The 20,585-nt window shown below is 44.0% G+C and overlaps 1 protein-coding gene across 1 annotated transcript in view; it reads right to left on the bottom strand.

The window, feature by feature from the left end:
- Positions 1–20,585, bottom strand: part of ZNF462 (zinc finger protein 462) — an 88,125-nt gene that overhangs the window by 26,336 nt on the left and 41,204 nt on the right. Inside the window, 6 exon segments of the mRNA XM_014309930.2 lie at positions 1,792–1,820; positions 6,094–6,250; positions 10,363–10,481; positions 13,576–13,679; positions 15,481–15,645; positions 16,507–20,585. The exon segment at positions 16,507–20,585 is cut by the window's right edge and continues 27 nt beyond it. Of these exon segments, the coding sequence (XP_014165405.2) occupies positions 1,792–1,820; positions 6,094–6,250; positions 10,363–10,481; positions 13,576–13,679; positions 15,481–15,645; positions 16,507–20,585 (4,653 nt within the window).

Here is a 20,585-nt window from a genome sequence, read left to right as displayed (position 1 = left end):
CTCAGGTAACAGAGGTTAATCTGATAGCTGAGAGTGAGCATGAAGCATCACTCCTGTGAGGCATCACTCCTGTGGGGCACAAAAGCAGGGAAACAAGCAGAACAAGCAGACAGTTCCTTGCAGCCCAAGTGTAACTACAAAAGCAAAACCATCTTCTATTCTGCAGTATGCAGATCACCACCTTGCATCCTTAACATGGATGCAATCCTTCCATCTCACCTGGCAATTAAAGCAATTAGCTGTTGTAGCTCTGCCTGGATTTGCCCTGCAGTCACTACTGGCTCTCCGCCCTTCCAGCCAAACTGCAGTGAAACAAAAGGGCCTGAAACTTCAAAGGAGTCTTTGTCCAAGCCCTCCTCCCAAAAAACTCCCAAACCCAGAACTAAACGACATTCTGCTCTAACACCAAGTTTTCTGGCTGTGAGGACTGACCATTGTGATTTTCCCCAGACAGCAACAGCCATAAAACACAAAGACACACAAGCAACAATAACAGAGAAACAGCACCAAAGGGGAAGGGACCATCTTAGGAACTTTCTGCCCTGACTGCAAGGTTAGAAAAATATCCCTTATCAAGAGTAACAGCGCACGTGAATAAAAATAAGCAAGTCAGCCACAATGCATGATATGGATTTAAAAGACTCAACAACAACAACAACATAAAACAGGAGAACCCAAAAATCAGGGTAGTATGTCTGGCCACATGGGAAGCCTGCCACTCTCATCTGAAAGGTTTGGAAGGCAGAATCATGACTCACAGGCACCAGATTTTTGGATTTTTCTTGAAATGGTGCCCTGCTGCCCATAGCCCTCCCCTCGTTCTGGTATTACATGAAATTGCTTCAGCAAAACCTGCCAAAGGCCCTCTGTACCCTTCAGAAGTTCATCTGTGAGGCAGCACAGAAGAAGACATCCAGTCTGATTATGCACAATCTACTTTGGAAAAGTGTGCTAAAATGGGAAGGGATTTACAGCTCTGGAACAACAGTCCAAGAAACAAGACTCAGTCAAGCAGTTTCGTGCCCAGCCTAGCCCTGGCAAAGCAAGCAGATGTATTTATACTTCAGCCTCTAGATGAGGCAAAGTTATTTTCCGCTGGCAAAGGCTAAAGTTCAGTGAAAAAAACCTGGAACAGGGCACTGGATGTTTCACTTAGCAGTTTTCAATGCATTTGCTGCTGCAATTAATTAAATTTAATTAAGATGTTGACATACCATGTACTGGGAGACTCAGGAAATCTTCTAGTTCTGACCTTACTTACATGTGTTTTGTGATGTGTGCTGGTATTAATGATAAATTCTGTTTGGTTTGCACAGCAGTGAAAAGCACAATTATTGAACTTCATCTGCACACAAATAGTGTGCAACTTTCTGTAGATCAAGAACTGGTGGCCAGTAAAAAGAAATGGACTTATACCACAGCACCATGACTGAGGAGACATTAGAAACCACATCCAGGTCTGTTTAGCCTAGCACTTTGCTGTTTTATTTCGACAACTCAATATTCTTAAACACTAAAATTTTAAAAAGCTGTAATTTTGAATTACTGCACGCAGTCACGGCACAAGGAAATTTATGAAGCTCCAAATCTGCCAGCCATATGATCAAAGAGCAGTGCTTTGCTCTACAACATGCCTAGGCCCAAGGGGTTGTTTTCAAAAAATAAAGGGCTACTCCAAAAATCAGTAATAGCAGCCAGGGCAATTTAGGACAGGTATTTCACATGCTCTTAAGAAGCCTTTGCTGTGTTTGAAGGCATAAGATGAAACTGTTTATCAGCCTGTTAAGTCACTCTGCTTTACTTAATGGCAAGGGGTTGAGCTCATGTGTCTCTGCAGTTTGTGAGAGGAGGGCAGATCACCAGCCCCTGACCACAAACACACTGATTTTAAATTTACAACCCCACTCACACAGGCAGTGTCTGTGGCCATGTGCTCTGCCCTCAGCTGATGATCCCTCTGCACACAAGTCCTGCAGCTGTGCCGTGTTTTCTCACGCTCAGACACACAATTTTTGTGCGTCTGCTCTGTGTCTCTGCAGGTCTTTCTTATGGAAAGAGATGGGAGCATTCCAGCGTGGTGCCTTGGAAATGCAGTTGTTTGGGTTTTTTTTTGGTTTTTTTGTGTGGGTTTTTTTTTTTGTTTTTTTTTTTTTTTTGTTTGTTTGGTTTTTTGTTTGTTTTTGTTTTTGTTTTTGTTTTTGGTTTTTTTAATTTTTTTTTATTCCATTGCCTTGCCCTCAACAGGAGCAGAGCTTGGAACACTTACCTGTGACACACACAGCCCCATAGGATGACATCACCATCAAAAAAAAAAACCCAAAAAAACCCGTTTCTGGGCAGAGATTAACATGAATGCAAGCTCTTATTCTGAGAAAGGCTGAAAGAACGTGGAAGCAGATCCTGTGAGGAGATTCATCCAGTCCTCCTAGCAGTTTGTAGTATTCCCATTTACAATTAACTTTTGCTGCTCACGCTCTCAGAATTTTCAAGGAACATTTTCGTGTAAATTGAAAATAAGTAAATTCAAACAAACAAGCCAAACACTCAGGCAAATATACAGCAACCCCCCACCATTTCCTTCTTGCAAGACAAAAAACACCTGTGAACTATCAGGAGAGCCAAAGAACATTTTACCACAATGGCAACCTCATTTGTGTCAACAAGAGCTGGGCACTACAAACCATTTAATGCCCCTATACCATGAAAACCAGAAAAACAGCACTCATGACCAGTATTTTCTGGGAATTTTTTGTGTCTGTCTGTAAGAAGAACACCCACAAACCAAAATATCATCACTCCACACCCCCCAAAAAGCCCCACAGAGTGCTTTACTTCTGGTTAGAAGAGGATACAGTGAAAACAGTTTTTTTATGTATTAAAATACTGCCCAGCAGGCAAAGAGGGGTAGGATAAAAAAGGCAGGATCTTTGAATGATGCATGTGTAAAAAAGGCCTTCCCTGCTGACCCATCAAGAGTGACACCATCGCCTTCTTACACTACTGCCCTGAGAGGAGCACACATGCTCTGAATTATTGTTATTAATTGGACTGAAGAGGTTGTTATGCTTTCTAATGACATCAGAATTATAGCTGGCAAGGATGGCTCTACCCAAAACATTCAGTACCTACTCCACTTCAGCTTCAGTTCCATGAAAAGCCTACCAGGCACCCCAAAAACACCTCTGGGATGTGCAGCTGAGTACTCCAGATTAGGTCTGCTGCTACCAACACAGAGCTGAAAGAGATGAGCCAGAGAAATCTGAATACATTCACCTCTTTTGATGGATGGGTGGATGGATCTAAAAGAACAAAATGAATGTTCTAAGGAAGGCCCATCAGGGAACAATTTTTGCAAGGAAAAGAAGCATCACAGAAGTTCCACTGTGTTGCTGCTGCAGATCAGCTCTATTCATGCACTTTGCTGTTACAATTCAGCATCCTTCTCCCTCTCCCACATTTTTACAGAGCTTAACAATCCACAAGATGAGTCCTGCCAGCTCCCCAAACCACCCTGCTGTATTTCCTCCTCCAACCACAGCATTTATTCACAGGCAAGAACAGCTCCTTTCTGCAACCACTTCAATTACACAAGCCTGCTGCACACCCATCAACCTACAAAACAATCTCCCTAACAATGGGATGCAGCTTTTTGTCTGCCTTTCACCCCAGCCCAGGTTGAGTTCTGCCTCCCTGGAGAATTGGCTTTGATCATGGCTCACACTGCAGGTTATTCACACACACCAACAGACAAAATCCAGCTACTCCACACCACGTGAGCCCTTCCTAATACTCTAGCTGGACATAACAGTGCCTGCATTTCCTATTATTTCCTATTATTCCTATTATTATTGACCAGTTATTTCATCTAGTCTTGCACACCACCTGTGACTCACAGGCCTGGGCCATGGAGGCAATTATTTATTGCCTTCTAAAAACCCAAAAAAACCCATGTGATGCCACAAGAACAGCCACCATTAACCTGATCTGCAGCCAACTGTAGAATGTGAAAAAATTACTTAAAGCAGGTTATTCCTTCCTCAAGCAATGCTGAAAATGCTAACACTATTATTGTAACACCTGTACTTGTCTGATGAGCTCCCCAGTGGGTAGCCTCTATTCTTGTCAAAGTGACTTAACCATTAACTCCATTTAAAGATGATCTAGCTAACTGGGACAAATTTGGCCTTGGTCTCAGGCTGTAATACAGGTCTAGGTCACAAAGTCAACCCAATGAAATGCTGTTGTTAACAGAGACATCGTTTGAACTATTTCTAGGAAGAGTTCTTAAAGGCTGCAAAATCATCCTTTGCAGGTTACAGCAGGTATCCTGAATTTTAACTCCATTAGTAAAGAGTTTGAGCTCCTGGGATAAGGAAAATTTAAAAAAAAAAGGTAACTGAACCATCCTTCCCAAAACAGAGTATTGTCCACACACCAATAATAAAAGACTGCTAACACACAGGAAAGGCTTGGACAGCCACTGAAAATTATTCTCCACTTCTTAAGTCAGTAGTGGAACATTTTATTTTAAAAGCAGAAAAAAAATAAAGCAGTAGAACACATCTCAAAATGTACTCAGTTTGCTGGATTAGCTTAAGCTAGCATTAGCAAAAAAACTCAGTAGTTGCACTATTCCAGACAACTTGTTGACAAATACGTTGTCTGGGAGCAGCTGGTCAAAATCTCTTGTTAAGATTCTGATTCTGACCCAAAAAGTGACTTGCTAAATCACAAAAATATTTTGCCTTTTTTTTTCCCCTTCAATAAGGTATTTTTATGCTGATTTACTTATTCCAATTATTTTTAGCCATTTTCTGAACTTTTTTTCTTCCACTCTTTCTGATTTCACTTTCAGTTTTTTTGTTGTTTTTGTTTGGTGAGAAACAGAGGAAAATAGGAGACCAAAAATGCTACAAAACGATTACAGATAATATCTACCTCCCATCCTTAGTTCACCAGCATCCCAAGAAAAACACCAAACAACAAAATTAATTCTCTGGAAAATAAAAAGGTATTTTCCCCTCTTCTAACACACCTTCCATACATTCCAGTTCTTTGAACATCTGCAAATATTCTCCTTCCATGTCAATGAAACTCATCCAGGAATTAAGGGATTTTTTCCAAAGAAGAGCTCTCTTCTTAACTGGTAGGAAGTGACACCAGAAGATGCCTCATAGTCTGCTACTTAAAAAGCCTTAAAGCTTGCTGTGATACCCCACACCACCTCTTCTATTTTCTCTGTTTAAGCAGTGTCCCTCCCTCTGCTGCTTTCCAAGCATCTTCTACACACCCCTCCAGCACAAGGGGATCAACAGCTTTCAAAAGAAGCACTGAAAAGGAAACAGTGCTCAGGTTCTCCTTCCTGCAGCTGAATATCTGAAGGCACTTTTGGTATCCTCTGTACAACAGACAACAACAGTAATTACTCTTCCTACTATTACTGGTTCACATTTTAAGCTTAATCATGTGGTTTCATCAAAGTGCTCTACTCATGAGATTAGGCATTAGGAAAAAAATTGTTCCCTGTGAGGATGGTGAGGCCCTGGCAGAGGTTTCCCAGAGAAGCTGAGGCTGCCCCATCCCTGGAAGAGTCCAAGGTGAGGTTGGATGGGGCTTGGAGCAACCTGGGATAGTGGAAGGTGTCCCTGGCCATGGTAGAGGAGTGAAAGGAGATGATCATCAAGGTGCCCCTTCCAACCCAAACCACTCTGTGATTCTATGAATATAAAAGAGAATCAGAAGCATGGATGGGATTTGAAGACCCCTTTCCCACTGGCTACGAATGGAAATTATGAGTCTGAAATATTTTCTACAATGTAAATCTCTGCTAGCAAAGCCAGCAGTGACATGTTTTAAAGTCAGCGGCTGCAGTGAGGGGACAAATAATTGTACTATGAACTGGTGAGGACCTAAAGCAGATCACTTCCTACAACATCACGTTTAACTCTTGGGTTCTGATGCAACTTCTGGTTTCCTCTTAATGACCAAACGAAGATGCTTTTGGTGCAAAGCTGCCTGCTGCCATTTGGGTTGCAATAAAAATATTAAGCGGCACCTTAGACAATTAAATTCTTGCTCTGAGGCACCTCTTACCATTAGGAGGTGTGGTGGGCGTGTGAGGCTGCAAGGTTGACAATGCGGGGTCTTGGTAGTGTCAGTGCTTTCCCATGCACTTTCAAGGAGTGCTCTTTCAGCTGGCTGATTGTCATGGTGGAAAATGAGCAGGAGGAACATTTGTAGGCATGTTCACCTGGGTGAGCGAAATACAGGCAAGTCATCAGCTCACAAAAGAAACAAAATGGGGCCCTCACACTTCTCCTACTCAACTTGGCAGTAAAATTCTCATGGACTCTTCAGAGAAAAGACTGATCCCAAAGGAAACAAGCTATGCATGTCTCCTTGATGGAGCAGTCTGGAGTGGGTGTAGACACCTGCTTTGGACCAAAGTATCACTTTCTGGCAACTGCAGATCCTTGTACAGCGGCTGATGTCAAGAAAAACAGAGATCAGACTTTCAGCATGCCTGTGTTGCATGGTATGGGAAGAAAACAGACTCTGGGATGAAAATGGAGCAACTTAACCACAGCACTTCCAAATTTGTTTGGGAGCACAGCGACTAGAGATGGTGAAGTTGTTTGTTTCTGCATGCAGCACATCCAGCGTCATTATTAATGAAGCAAGAAGGACACTACAAAACTCTAACAAAGGGCCCTCCACAAACAAAAAAGAAAGAAAGGAAAAAAAAAATTTAAAAAAGTGTGTGGTGTAATTTGGGAAAGGTTACAGTTTTCCTTAAGAAAAACCTGCCATTAGGCAGCATCAGTCTTCAAAGAAGTGGCAACCAAGTCAAGGCTGGCGAACACGGCAATGCCAAGTACAAAAAAAGGGTGTATCTACCAGGCTGTGTGGAAGTGTGTTATGAGAAACCGCTAAAAGAAGTGAAAGAACAGAAGTAATGCACAGTAGTGGATTTAATTTTGAATACATTCCAAGCCATAGAGACAGCAAACAAGGGGAAACAAATCCTGATACAAGATTTGTTTTGCACAGAGGCATGGAGGCAACTGGAACACAAAGTGAAACTGTCCCAACACAAACAATGTGATATTATATACAGGTGCCAAGTTATTGTTTTGGAAGTGCCACTTCCAGGTACAAGATTAACACTGGCCACACATGGGTTGTACAAAAGGTGCCAAAATTAATACAGAAGCAAAATATTCATGAACAGCAACAGAAGAACGAGAGTTTTGGTAATGGATGAACCAGAAAATGTTTTCCACCTCTTGACAAATCCAGCAAAGAAGGTTCTCAAGCAGCACTGTTTCCCACACCAGAAATAAATGAACCAAAAGAGAATATGAAAACACAGCAGCCATTCAGAGTAAGCACACCTGAAATTATGAGCAAGCATCCTCCACAAAACTCCCACCCCTGTCCTCCAGAAAAACCATGCTAATCATCAGGACAAAATACAAACTCTTAGAACGCCCTTTTTTGGTGCATCTGAAAAAGAACACTCAAAGAGTCTGAAGTGGTGAAACAAAAAGCTCCCCTTTGTGTTTTTCCAAGTGACATTCCTCACCTGTGCATTGCACGAATTACACATTTCCGTTTTGCAAACAGAAATACAACATTTCTTGAGTGGCACGCACAACGAGTTGCTCAATGGAACACAATAATTTAAGGACAAAAGATATTCCAAGGTTACAAGATACCAGTGAGATACAGGTATAGACCTTCATGGCTTTGTCAGTGTAAGAGATTCCTGGATGACAACAAGCACCAACCATTAACTTAAAAGCACCACAAGACATTAAAGCAAATAAAAGATGATTACATACCAAGCAGCCTGGACACACTAATAAATATGGCACTATTCATTTCCAATGGACATCACAGCATGAAAGGATGTGCCTGATTGCAGAGGAAAAGCTACAGTTTGGCCCAACAGAAGTCTTCTGCACTTTTTTTGACTGCTAGTTTTGCATCTCACCAAGTGATCATATTAATACACATGCAAATAAATAAATGTAAGCATTTATGTAGTGGGTCTCAACACTTGATATGTACTCAAAGCACTATGTTCCAGAATACACAGAAACTGAACAGGACCAATGCTCTTATATTACAATCACCCATTTCTGCATTTCCAGAGTAATTGCTGATTAAGAAATTGGTAACAAGGATTCCTCAAAAACACAAGCAAAAAAAAAGAAAGGAAAAAAAGATAAAGAATAGGTGAAAAAGTTCAGATGAAAACAACAGAGAGCCCGTTTAGAGTAACTGTAAACTGTTTTGCTCCATGCCAAAGGAGATGGCACGCACACTGGATGAAAAACAAATGCCAGAAACACTGGTACCAGCTGTCACACAAGAGCGGATTTTGTAGTTCACTGAATTTTGATTCACACCCAGAAAATGAGGCAGACTGAGTAAAATACTTCAGGATTCAGGATTTTATGGACTTTTAAAGATCTCCAGGAGATTTCAGGGAAAATTCAGGAGGACTGAAGTTTTAAATTCTGAGTAAGTGGATAATGAGACGACTGACATTTGAATAAAAAAAAAGTAACATAAGAGAGGTTCAGTGAACCACCATGCCATTGAAAAACTGGGGAGTCTGAGGAAGCCAGACATGCTTGTTCAGTAATACATTTTTCTGAATGACTGAGTCAAAACACACCAAAGCAAAGTTCTGACTGAAAAACATACAAGCCACTTTTCTGTGACGTGACCATCCACTTGGTAGAAATGGGACTGAGGCAGAAACATCCATAAGCCTTTGGAAACCCTATTACCCAAGTCACTGTGCAAGCACTATCTAGGCAACCATGAAATTGTGTTCTTGTAGAATGCAAAACATGGCCCTGGCAAGGGGTGTCTGTCCACTAAACAAAGCTCAGAAGCATGAACTCTTAATAAATAAATTAATGAATTTCATAGAGAGAAGTGTGAAGAAAATATTAGTTGCATGGTAACTTTGGGTCTAAGTATCTGGCAGGTTCAAGCAAGGAGCCCAGCTGTGTAATAGCATACAGAAAACATTACTTAATGGTTGGTGAAAATAAAGAACCATGGCTCATCCACACAGGACGTGGGATTCTGTGAACTGGAACTGCTGCACACAGTTGGATTTCCTAGAAGGGACAGAATGCCACAGCCCTCCCATACAAAAGGAAGGTGGCAAAAGTTAAGCTAATCTATTTTATCCATCTAAGTACAGAAACTGGCACAAGCTCTGTGAAATCCACAAAAATATACAGGAAACAAAGTACACAAGACCATCAATCCCTCCTGTATTTCTGTAGATGAAAAATGCCTCTGGATCAATGGCAACAATATTTTTCTTTTTTGTATCAGCAGACAGCTACAAATTTCTTACGCCTTTTCTCCCCATTTTTCCACTTTCCTCCACCCCAGAGTATATGGCTTTGAGTAAGCAAATACTAAGAAAAGGAACATATTTGTGGGTCTTTTTATCAGAAACTCTTGTTCAAGGAGTTTCTACTCACAACTTTTAAACAGCTGGGCTAGTTCTCAGATTTTGAGACTGGTCACTATCCTATTATTTGCACCAGAGTGCATGTTTGGACTGCAAACCAAAAGATAACCTTTCAATGAAGGATGTGTGACGGTGCCAAGAGTCTACAGCCAAGGAATAAAGATGAGGAAATCCTCACTTAAAAAGTGAGGAAGTCTCACTTTTTAATAATCAAAGGTGCAACAATTTCAGGTGACCTACTCTGTGTGACACATCACCTTCCCAACTCCTGTTCCTCAGAAGTATGTCTTGCTTGATTGCTGGTATGGATTCCATACTGAAATACAGAGATTTGCAAGACAAATTTCCACGTTTGGTAATGCAATTTTGACATTCTCAGTCTGTTGCACACAGACCTGACTCCCAGTGTTTACAGGGTTAGGTTTTAACAGGAAAGCCAGCATTAGACTCTACCAAAAACCAGGGTGCTGTTCACAGTCTTTTTCCCAGAGTCACCTAAAGCACAAACAAAAATGCAAAGAGCAGAGCAATGCTCACTGCCAGTTTTGTTATGGCATCTATGGTATAAGCGATGAAATCCACTTGGAGAAAAGCAGAAATAAGGGAAAAAATATCATTCATGTAAGAGAAAAGAGAAGAAAAAAGTTCGTGAAGTACCCATCAATTTAAATCCTTGCCCTTCCCAAACTCCCACTTAGCCCAACAGATTCTGTTGGCTGTCCAGCCGCAATTGCGACCCTCAGAAAAAACCTTACCCAGCTCTGGTGACAAAACACGTGGTTCAACCCAGCATCTGTGATCAGCCACAAGAACACAGTGGGCCATTTCAGCTGCAAGACTGAGAGGGCAGAACTTACCAGTGTGAGCCTTGAGGATATGGGTTTTCAGGCGGCTGTTGTAGGAGGACTTGAAGGGGCAGAGCTTGCAGCGGAACGGCTTGTGGTGCCCGTGGTGGGTCTGCATGTGGCGGTCCAGGCTTGAGGAGAGACAGAAAAGGGTCAATTGTTTCAGCTGTGCCTTCAGAGGCAGAGCAAAGCACTTTACAGCAACAGCAGAGCAAGTAAGGGTCCTCTTTCACTCTCTCTCTCTCTCCAGCAAATTCAACAGGTCTGCTCGCACAGTGAAGGCAAATCTAGTGTCAAGGAAAGGAGCAGAGCTGACACCAATTCTGTATATGCAGAGAGCAAGCCACCTAAATAAACTTATAGGGCAAGATTAGTATAAATTAAGTTATGCATGATCCAGACTGAGAGGACCAGCTGAAGAAACATGAAACAGGCAAGAAATTATTTTCTTATTAAATTGTTGTTACACAATTTTTCTCCTGCCAAACATTTTTTGTGAAAATATGTATGTCCCCTCTTGCCCTGGTGATCAAGAGTAAAAAAAAAAATAATAATTTTTTGTTGACCAGCTTTACTGAGGAAGCCTTCTTTTGGTTACAGCAGCAAAAGCAGATTAGAGATCCTGCTCTGGGGAGGGTGCCAGCAGGCTACAATTGATGAGTTCCAGGATTAAAAGGCAGCAGAGTTTCAGAAGCAGCAGCGTAGGAGATTCTACATGAAGCTCAGCAGGAGAAGAAGGGGTGGCAAAGACCAGCCTCTACTTTCTTCAGGGAAAATGGAAGTACCAGCAGCCTGAATACTGTGAAGTGATCAAAAACTGCTCTCGACACAATTTGTCCTAGCAGCTCAGTAAAGTTTGGAGTAGAAAAAAGGATGCTTCCCACATTTTCTAACAGAAGATCAAATTCATTCTAACTGAGTGAATCCTGCAGAGCTCTGCAGTTCCTACGCTGTGGCTGACAGACATGAATTCACTGTCTCTGGGTGGCAGGCAGGTAGTCTGAGCCCAAGCTGTAAATATTTCCAGTACAGCCCTCCACTTTGGACACATTTATGCTTTGTGATCTGGTCTTGGCTTGAGTCATCTCATGCACAGCGATGGAACAACAACGGGGCAGAGACACTACAGGAGTTGCAATTTGCCAAAACTGCCCTCCACCCTCACCTCAGTTTTCTAGATGTATTTCAGGCATAGCTCTTTTCATTTGTCCTAAATTGTCCTGCTCTTTTACAGAGTATCAACATGTAGCTCAAATAGCAGCTGTTCCAGCCCTGTCACACTACACAAGATTTCACGTGATCTTTAGTCCCACACTGACAAGAGCCCAAGCCAGAAAATCCCTGTTTACAAGAGCTAACACTGAAGCCTGTGTATTCAAACATCTGATAACAGCAAAAAAATAGAAAATGAACTTGTATCTCCTCTCAGGGTCACTTCATACAAATGCAACTTAGCAGAAATCCAGGATGGAGTTTGGGACCAGACAAAATGCACAACTTTTCCAGAGAAATAGGGGAAAACGTCTCCTAAATGAGTAAGGCTTTGAAGACTCGCAGTGAATACTTCATAAAACAAAACTTGTTTTAAACAGCCTCCAGGGCATGAGATTACTTAACAATTAAAGCAGACTGCCAAAGAGGTATGTAATACATATTAAGTTATTATAAATATACATACCTTAAGGTATTCAACATGGCAGTAATTAAAACTGTATTCACAACTACACAGTTTGCCAGCTGCACTCTTGCAGAAGGAGGTTTTATAGTTTTGGTCAGATCTGGGAGAATAGTGGGCTGTTTAAACATTTGGCTTGGGTTCCTTCACCGACCTAATCTCCCAGGGGAATAATTGCATCAGAAACAAAAATAAAATAAGCAAACAGCTTCAACAACAGAGACCACACCTATCATCAAGTTAGGTGGTGAGCTCTTCCCAGCCATCCACCACTTTTTGATTCACCCATCCTGCAACTTCTGGGACATGACTTATCCTTAGCAGGAAACAGAGTGACTAGGCACCAAACTCAACAAAAGTCTGACTGTTGAAGCAAGTTTGCAGGCAAACAGCAAGCCCTGCAGGGGCTCCCCTCACTTGCCAGCCTTGCCAAAACAGGGTGGGATACACCCAGCAGTGCACATCCTTCCCCCAAGTACCTCTCCTAGCCTTGGCTGCTCAACTCTGGGGACCTTTCCAACTGTGGCATCAATTTGCAATGCTGTGACACCAGCAGAAACTTTGCTTTTTAACACAAGGAACTAAAAAATGTCTTCTCTTCCACATGCATTTGATTGCAAAATGGTGACGTCATCACCAAATTTAAGACTGCTGCATCAAATGAGCACCTGGATCTGCCTCCTTTTGTTAAAACAGTGAACAAGCATCTCTCTCCCCAGAAATTAAGAGGAAACACAGACCTGTGAATCAGGTCCGGGTGCCATGGGAAGATATATCACAAACCCCATTTTTGGGGAGGGATATATATTTTTTTATTATTAAAATAATTTTTAAAACTGACAAACTTAAAGCTAAGTCAAATCTCAGGGAAAAATTGACAAGAAATGTGACTATTAATGATGAGCATATATCAGACAAGGAAGCAGGATGAGGGAGTCACTCATTCAACACACTGTTATAAATTTGAAATATTTAACTGAAACTGCATGCCATAACTAAGAAAAGAAGTCTGATTTAAGGTAAATTTATGACACTGTTTTAACATTAGAAATGAAAACTCAGCCAACAAAAAAAGCAGTAATTACAAACAAGGTAGCTATATGCAGCAGAAGTTTCTCAAATATGTAAGATTAACTTTTCTCTTTTTGGCTTGTTAATTGTCATGCATTTTACAAAGGTGCAAAAGTGGTGGGGCTGCACTGTTTGCACAGTGAAATAATCCTTATTCTTTGGCTTGCATGCTTCTCCCCTGCATGCAAAAAGAGGGCTGACATGAATTCAGGAACACACAGAGGTGCAATCTTTTACAAACAGCCAATCACAACGGCCAAAGACTTTGCAGTGTGGAAAATAAGGTAAACACCACGAGAAAAGTGTGGCTCAACATAAATGCAGGTGAGCTCTCCTTCAGTGTCAGCCCATAAACCAGCACCGCTAGCTGGCGATTCTTTAGGAAACCAAAAATAATTTTAAAAAATTTAAAGAAAGAAAAAACAAAAAGAAAAAAAAAAGAAAAAAAAAAGAAAAAAAAAGCAAAAGCCACAACTTACTTGTGCCTGAAAGCAGAGACAAAGGAGCAATACTGGCAGCTGTACTTGTCTTCCCGGGCAAACATGGCCAGAGCCAAGTGACTCCTCTCGTGGGACCGCAGACCCTGCATAGACATCAAAACCCGGTCACACTGGCTGCAGTGGTAGCCCCCAGGCCTGGCTTCATCTTCCAGGGATGCTCCATATTCAGCTTCTGTAAATTCCACAATGCCAGGGTCTTTGGCTCCCTCAAAACCCTCCATCAAAGTTCTGTTTGAAGGATCTTCAGCTTCCTGCTAAAAAAGACATATCCCCCCAAAGCCATCAATTCTCTCTCCCTTCTGCCCCTCAGGCTTTTCCCTGTGTTCACCAGAACCTCCAGGCTTCCCACTGCTTTATTTCTCAAAACATATCCCTACACAAGCTCCACATCAATGGCTTTCTGAAAAAAAAGACCTATTCTTGGGAGAGAAAAACATAATTACATCTATTACATAGATGTATGCATATGTAAAAAAAACCAAAAAACAACTCATTCCTTGAGCAAGTTTGTGTCAGATCATGCAAAAAGACAAGAAACCTATCTTTCCATGGTCTTGGTGTGACTCTTCTAAACTTGATCAGATAATAATTAGTAAGTTACAGAGAAGTTAATTTTAGTTTATTTTGCTCTAGCTGACTGTAGCTACCCTGCAGACTAATACAACTGTCTACTCTTCAATAGACTTTGTTCATCAGCATCAAACTCACAAGAAACAAGCTAGAACAAGCTAGCATCAAACGCTCAAGAAGCAAGTAGACTAAGACCCTAGAACCCTCCAAAAATACAGAGCAAACAGAAAAAGTCCTTTTTTTTAGTCTCTTTCATAACCTTCCTTTCCCATTTCTAACCAGAGCATGTATTTGTGCAGCTACTTAAACACCCTCTAAGAGGCATTTCCAGCACATTCTTTAGGCCATGGCTTTCAGCTTTTGTTCCCTGATGCAAGATTTTATTAACTCAAAAGAAAGCACTGCACAAGCATCACTTGAGAATTGAGAAGAAGGAAAGGACTCTTAGGAGAGAAGCATCTGAATCTGTCAGGAGTACTAGGTGAGAAGGTAAGGAAAGGTCAGTGGTAGGGCAAAGAAAGCTCTCTTAGGTGGGGAGAGTAAGGCTGTGAAGGACAGGGCTTCATCACAAAAAGCAGATTATGTCACCAAAAAAGGCCTGTCACTCATGCAGCTGGAGCCTCTGACAAGAGCTAATTCCCACAGCCTTGCTTCACTTTCACTTCCCCTGCCAATAAACATCCTGGAAATCAGACTTTGGAACACCACCTGTCCTTGGAGATATCATAGGAGGCATCCCCTTTCCACAGGGAGAAAGGAACAACATGTTTGCACCTAATCACCTGGAGGGGATCACTGGCTCAGCTGGCCACTGAATGCTTTGTCTGGAGCCAGTGTGCAAATTCCATGTGGAAAGGTGCACCACAAGCAGCTTCACACATTTGTATGTGCACACTTCCTCTTCCTAAAATAAAAATCATATACATACAGAGAAAAAAAAAAAGGAAACAAACGACTCTTTTTGAGCTTAACTAAGTAGAAATGTAGCCCATAAAGCAGCTGGGAAAGTTTCCTGCTCATAAACCGTCTTTTGGTCATCAACGACACCAACTCCTTTGTGTCTGAGAAGAAATGAGAATTAGAGAGTCTTCATGCCCCTGGATCAGGAGTGAAAAGAAGTTAAAAAACATCTTGAAACGAACCAAACACACTTCAGAAACTCAGTGTTAGATTAAAACATAATGCGGAACCGGAATGCCCGGTTCAAAACCCATCCAGCTACACGAGAGCCCTCCACAGGTTATCAACGAGGCCTTTCTTTCAAACAATGCAAGTAGTTTCAGTCCCTTTCAGTCACCTTTCAGGAATTCTTACCTTTACAGTGGCCGACACAGAAGAGACATTCCCATACTGGACATGCTTGCGGAGGTGATTACAGATGGCTCTGAGTGTTGGATGGACTTCCACGCAAAACTTGCACTTGTAGCCAACCACCTTCCTCTCCTTGAGTTTTGAAACATCCTCCAAGTGTCCAAAAGCCTGTTTGAGCACACAAGCACAAACCACTGAAGCAGGTTTTGCCACCTCATTTTTTAGGAGCACAGACCAGACTTCAGACCTGATGTTACACTTGATGTCCAGTCTTGCAGAACTGCAAGGTCAATTTCTGCTGAGATCATTAATTCCTACAAAGTACATGGACAAGACATCTGTGCAGAAGAAACATTCATTTTATGGCTAACAGCGGTACTCTAGAAGACCATTTTGGTTTGGCCTGAATCTGTGCCTCCTCCTCCACGACCCCAGAACTTCCCCAACTTCTGTGCAAAGCTTTTCCTGAGCAAGTGTATTTTTTCAAACTGAAGCAGAAGGAAGGGGGAAGTGGTCAAGAAATGGAGAAACAATTTGGTCCTCTCCTTATGAGGCACCCGCCCAAAGCTCCTGTCACCAGACAGATCTGTGTCATGCTAACCCTGAGTGCTCAATGAGACAAAGGACTGAGAGAGAGAAGGTTGAGAAGAAAACTGATGTGTTATTCAGAGGAACATGGAAGAAGGGGATGGGACATTTTGTAGAGAAAGTACATGGCAGCCTTGCTACAAAAGAACAAGCAAGTGTCAGACACGGATGGCCCTCCAGAAGCGTGGGAGGGAGGAAAGAAGATAAAGAAAATACAGAAGGAAGCGGTAGGAAGGAACAAGGTTTCCTACAGAACCTAGGGAGGATGGATGAGGAAATTAAAGCAGGATGTGTAATTGACTTATGGAGCTCACTGGCACTCTGAGTCATTCATTAGCCTGTGGTCATTTGGCTGTCAAAGAGAACATGCAAGTGGGCACTGGTGGGCTCCCTGGTGGGGAGCAGGGGGCAGAGAAAGAGACCAGACACACAAATCCTTACCCTCTCTTGTTTGAAATCTGCAAAAGCACCATCTGCATATTTCTGCTTGCTCAAAAGCTGCTTCCTCCTCTCCTGACGTTTGGCACGCTTCTGGAATTCCTCATTGTGACCATTCAAGTGTGCAGTCAGCTCTGCTGTGCTATGCAATTTTGTATCACAGTGCTTGCACTGGTAGACAGGGCTCTGAGAGCGGGTGCCGCTTCCAAGTATGGAAAAGTCCCTCTTCAAATCCTTGCTGTGGTGGTCAGTGTAATGCATGCACAGCAGCTCTGCTGTGCTGAAGGACAGCTTGAAACATTTAATGCACCTGAAGGGAAGCCACTCGATTTCCTGAGCCTCAGCCTCCACCTCAGGCTTTTCAAAGTCGTTCCTCTCCTCGGCTGGGGCTGGTTTTTCATGCTCATCAGCGTACACGGCAGTGAAATATCCCCCCAGCTTGCTGGCGTGCTGCTTCTTGGGGAAAACACCGGGGTGACGCTTCATGTAGTGGGACACGATGCCCTTCTTGCTGAAGGACTGGAAGGAACAGAGCGAGCACTTCTTCTTCTCCACAGCCCTCCTCAGCTCCTCGCTGAGCTGAGGAGTGTCATCCTTGGGAGGAGATGGAATGATCACTTTATTGGGTTTGTCGCTTACTGTCCTGGAGGCTGCCAGGCAGTGGGTGTAGTAAGCATCGATGTCATGTCTTTTCTGGTAGTGTGCCGCAAGCCCTTTGCGGATGGGGTTGGTGTAGGAGCACAGGGCACACTTGAAGAGGTTGTTCTTGCCCTCCGGCTGCGCCCGGACGTTGTTGTGTTTGATGCGGTAGTGTCTTGCTATCCCCTTCCGGGTGGAGCAGAAATATTTACAGAGCTGACACCGGAAAACTGTGTGAGACACTAGGTGAGAACTGGAGAAATGAGGCGCTGGCATGGAGACCTCCCCAACGTCCTCAGCAGCAATTTCTGGGGAGGCCTTGATTTCGGTCACCATGTCTGGCTCCACTGAGGCAGACACCTTTGGCGGTGACTGGGCAAAAACGTCGAACTCGGGCTGGTTGTGGTACTTCTCATAGTGGATTTTCAGCTTCTCGAGGGTTCCGTGGGTGTAGGGGCAGAGTTTGCAGCGGTAAGCACCATAGCCTTGCTTGAAAATCCTGCTTGTCTCTTCCACGTCGTTCTGAGCTATGTCAGTTGACTGCTCCACATCGTGCACAAAGTCCTCAGCAGTGACTTTCACTGACGGGTGACGCTTCTGGTAGTGTGTGAGGACGCCATGAATGCGTGTATTAATGTAGGGGCAGTGCCTGCACTTGTACACAGCCCCTGGGTTAATGTCTATATCCTGAGCAAAGTCTGCTGCCTTCACTTTCATGCCAGGATGCTTTTTGCCATAATGTGTCAGGAGGCCATGCAGGTTGTTGTACTCAGACTGGCACACTGTACACTGGTATGGAGTGGAGGAGATGGCAGGATTTGCAGAAGCCAGCTGGACAGTTTTCTCATGGGAAAGGCTGGGATCCTCTGCACACTCTGCATCCTGATCCATCTGTGGCGTTGCTATCTGGTCTTCAGATTCCATCCTGACCGCACCTTCATCAGGCTGTGGCATGGTTTTCTCAGCAGTATCTTTCTCCTTGATGATATCTAACAACACAGATTCATCTCCATTCATGGCCCAAGGGTGAAATGCTTGGTAGTGATTGGTGATATCCCAAATAGAAGATGCTTCAAAAATGCAGTCTCTGCATTTATAGGTCTTCATCTCTGTTGGCATCACTAGGGCAGGAGGAGAAGGATCGGGACCTGCCCAGAGTTTGGTGGCCATGTAGGTATAATCAACATAATGCTCAGGATGCCTCCTTTGGTAATGCACAAGCAAGCCACTCGGCTCTGTGTGTGAATAAATGCACCATTCACAGTGATAACCAGCTTCTATCAAGCCATCCAGAAACGCCCACCTCAGTATGGATGTCACCGTGGCCTTCAGATTCGGGTGGTCCTTCTTGATATGCTTCCTCAATGCATAGAAGTAAGGGGAGGTGTAGCTGCACTGCCTGCACTTGAGGGCTCTCAGCTTGGACTTGTCCCGCTCGGCACCGGAGGCATGGGCGGGCAGGCTGCCAGCCGATTTCTTCTGCCCACGGTCACAGAGGCTCCTGATGGTGGCCGTGTGCTGCCTGATCACGTCCGCGTTGGCTTTGAAGTCGCGGTGCTTCTTCTGGTAGTGGATGAGCACACCCTTCACCGTCCTGTTCCCGTAGTCGCAGTGCTGGCAGAAGAACATCTCGTTCTCCGGAGGGTTCATGGAGCCCTCGCGGCCCAGCTGCTGCATGGACACTGGCGGCCTCTGGATGCCCGGGGGCAGCTCCCCTGCCCTCATCATGGCTGCGGTCGGCGGGGCCTGCCTGATGTACTTGGCTGTGACCTTGATCTCCGGGTGTCTCTTCTGGTAGTGGACGAGCACCCCCACAACAGAGCGGTTGCTGTAGGAGCAGTGCTTGCAGTAGTAGAGCTCCGTAGAGAGGTCTGGGGGTGGTGGAGGGGGTGGTGGAGGCTGAGAGCCCAAGCTGGAGAGCTTTGGGGAGATGGGGGCCCCCAGCTCAAAGGACATTTGGGCGAGGGCAGAGCCCCTGTCAACAGAGACTACGCGCATGGTCTTCTGGATCCTGAAATATGAGGCCTTTTCTTCAGGGTGCTTTTTCTGGTAGTGCACCAGAACTGAATGCATGTTAGGGCTTGCAAATGAGCACACGTCACAGTCATAAACAACCACAGTGTTAACTGAAGGTTCCTTCTGATTTTCACATTCAGGACTGAAACTCTTGGTGGCACTTTTGTTAAAACCAGCTGGCACACCAGTCCCGCGAGCCACGGGGGTGGAGGTTGCCATAGTTTTTGGAGCAGAATTCAAGATCTCTCTCAGCGTCTGAGACTCTGTGTTCAGCCCTTCTTGCTGCTCAACAACATAGCTCGAAAATATCATTGCATTGTTAATTTTCACTGTGGGATGCATTCTTTGGTAATGTGGCATCAGGCTTCTAACATTTGGGCTTGTGTAAGAGCAGAAGCGGCAGCGGTAAATCAGATCAGAATGATCAAAGTTCAGTACATTCATAGCTTCAGGATGATGCTCCCCATAATGCTGCTGCAGGTCTTCAAAATTTGTGTAGTCAATGTAGCACTCGAGACACCGGTACACTGCACTGTGATCATTGGGATCCAGGATGTACCTAAAGCTGAATTTGATGTAGGGATGCATGCGCTGGTAGTGGGTGCTAACACTCCTGGCAGATTTGTTGCTGAAATCACAGTGTTTGCAATAGTAAAGCCTGCCAGAGTCGCTGAACTCCGAGTTCTCGTTGTTCTGGTCGGTACCATACATGTTGGACTGGCTGCCCAGAACAGAGGCATTAGGGCTCTGATGGTCCTTCATGCTGACAGCAGAGTAGTAGTCTTCCTCATCCTCAGACAAAGTGAGCTCAATCTCCGCCCCATTGGTGGAATTGTAGTCATGCTGCATGCTCCTGAAGCTCGCCTCCTTCTGGGAATCGTTAGCCTCCCTGCCCCACATTTGCTGGGGTGCGTAAGAACTGGAAACCTCTATCATTGGTTCTGTTTGCTCTTCCTCTCTGTCCAACTCCACCTCTATCTCCACCTCATTGTCGTCCTCCTCTTCCTCATCATCCTCTACGTTAATCACAGCATCCTCCTGCTGTTTGTTTTGGCTGATCTTGCTCTGCAGGTTGCTCGCTATTTCGTCAATCCTAGTTCTCTTTTTCACGGGAGAGAGATCCAAAGGGAAGTCATTTGAGACCTTCCTAGGGGCTTTTGCAACAAAGTTATTTTTAGATGAGAGCCCAAGGATGGAGGTCTGGCTCTTCTTCACTGTGCTGGCAGAGGGATGAGCATCTGCCTCGCTCTCCTGCGGTGCGTTTGACTGCGGCCCATCGTATTTTGGCAAGTTGTCACAGAAGGAATGCTTGTGCTGCTGATGAACTCTGAGGCCCTTCAAAGTGGTGGTGGAATAGTTGCACAACGTGCACTTGTATGGATGCTGTGAATGGGGCTGGGGTGACTGCTGCTGCTGCTTGCGCTGGT

The sequence above is a fragment of the Geospiza fortis genome, unplaced genomic scaffold (assembly GCF_000277835.1).
Source record: "Geospiza fortis unplaced genomic scaffold, GeoFor_1.0 scaffold208, whole genome shotgun sequence".
NCBI classification, from domain to species: Eukaryota; Metazoa; Chordata; class Aves; order Passeriformes; family Thraupidae; genus Geospiza; species Geospiza fortis.
Note: the sequence above shows the minus strand (reverse complement) of the source record. Positions and strands in the feature narration are given on the sequence as shown.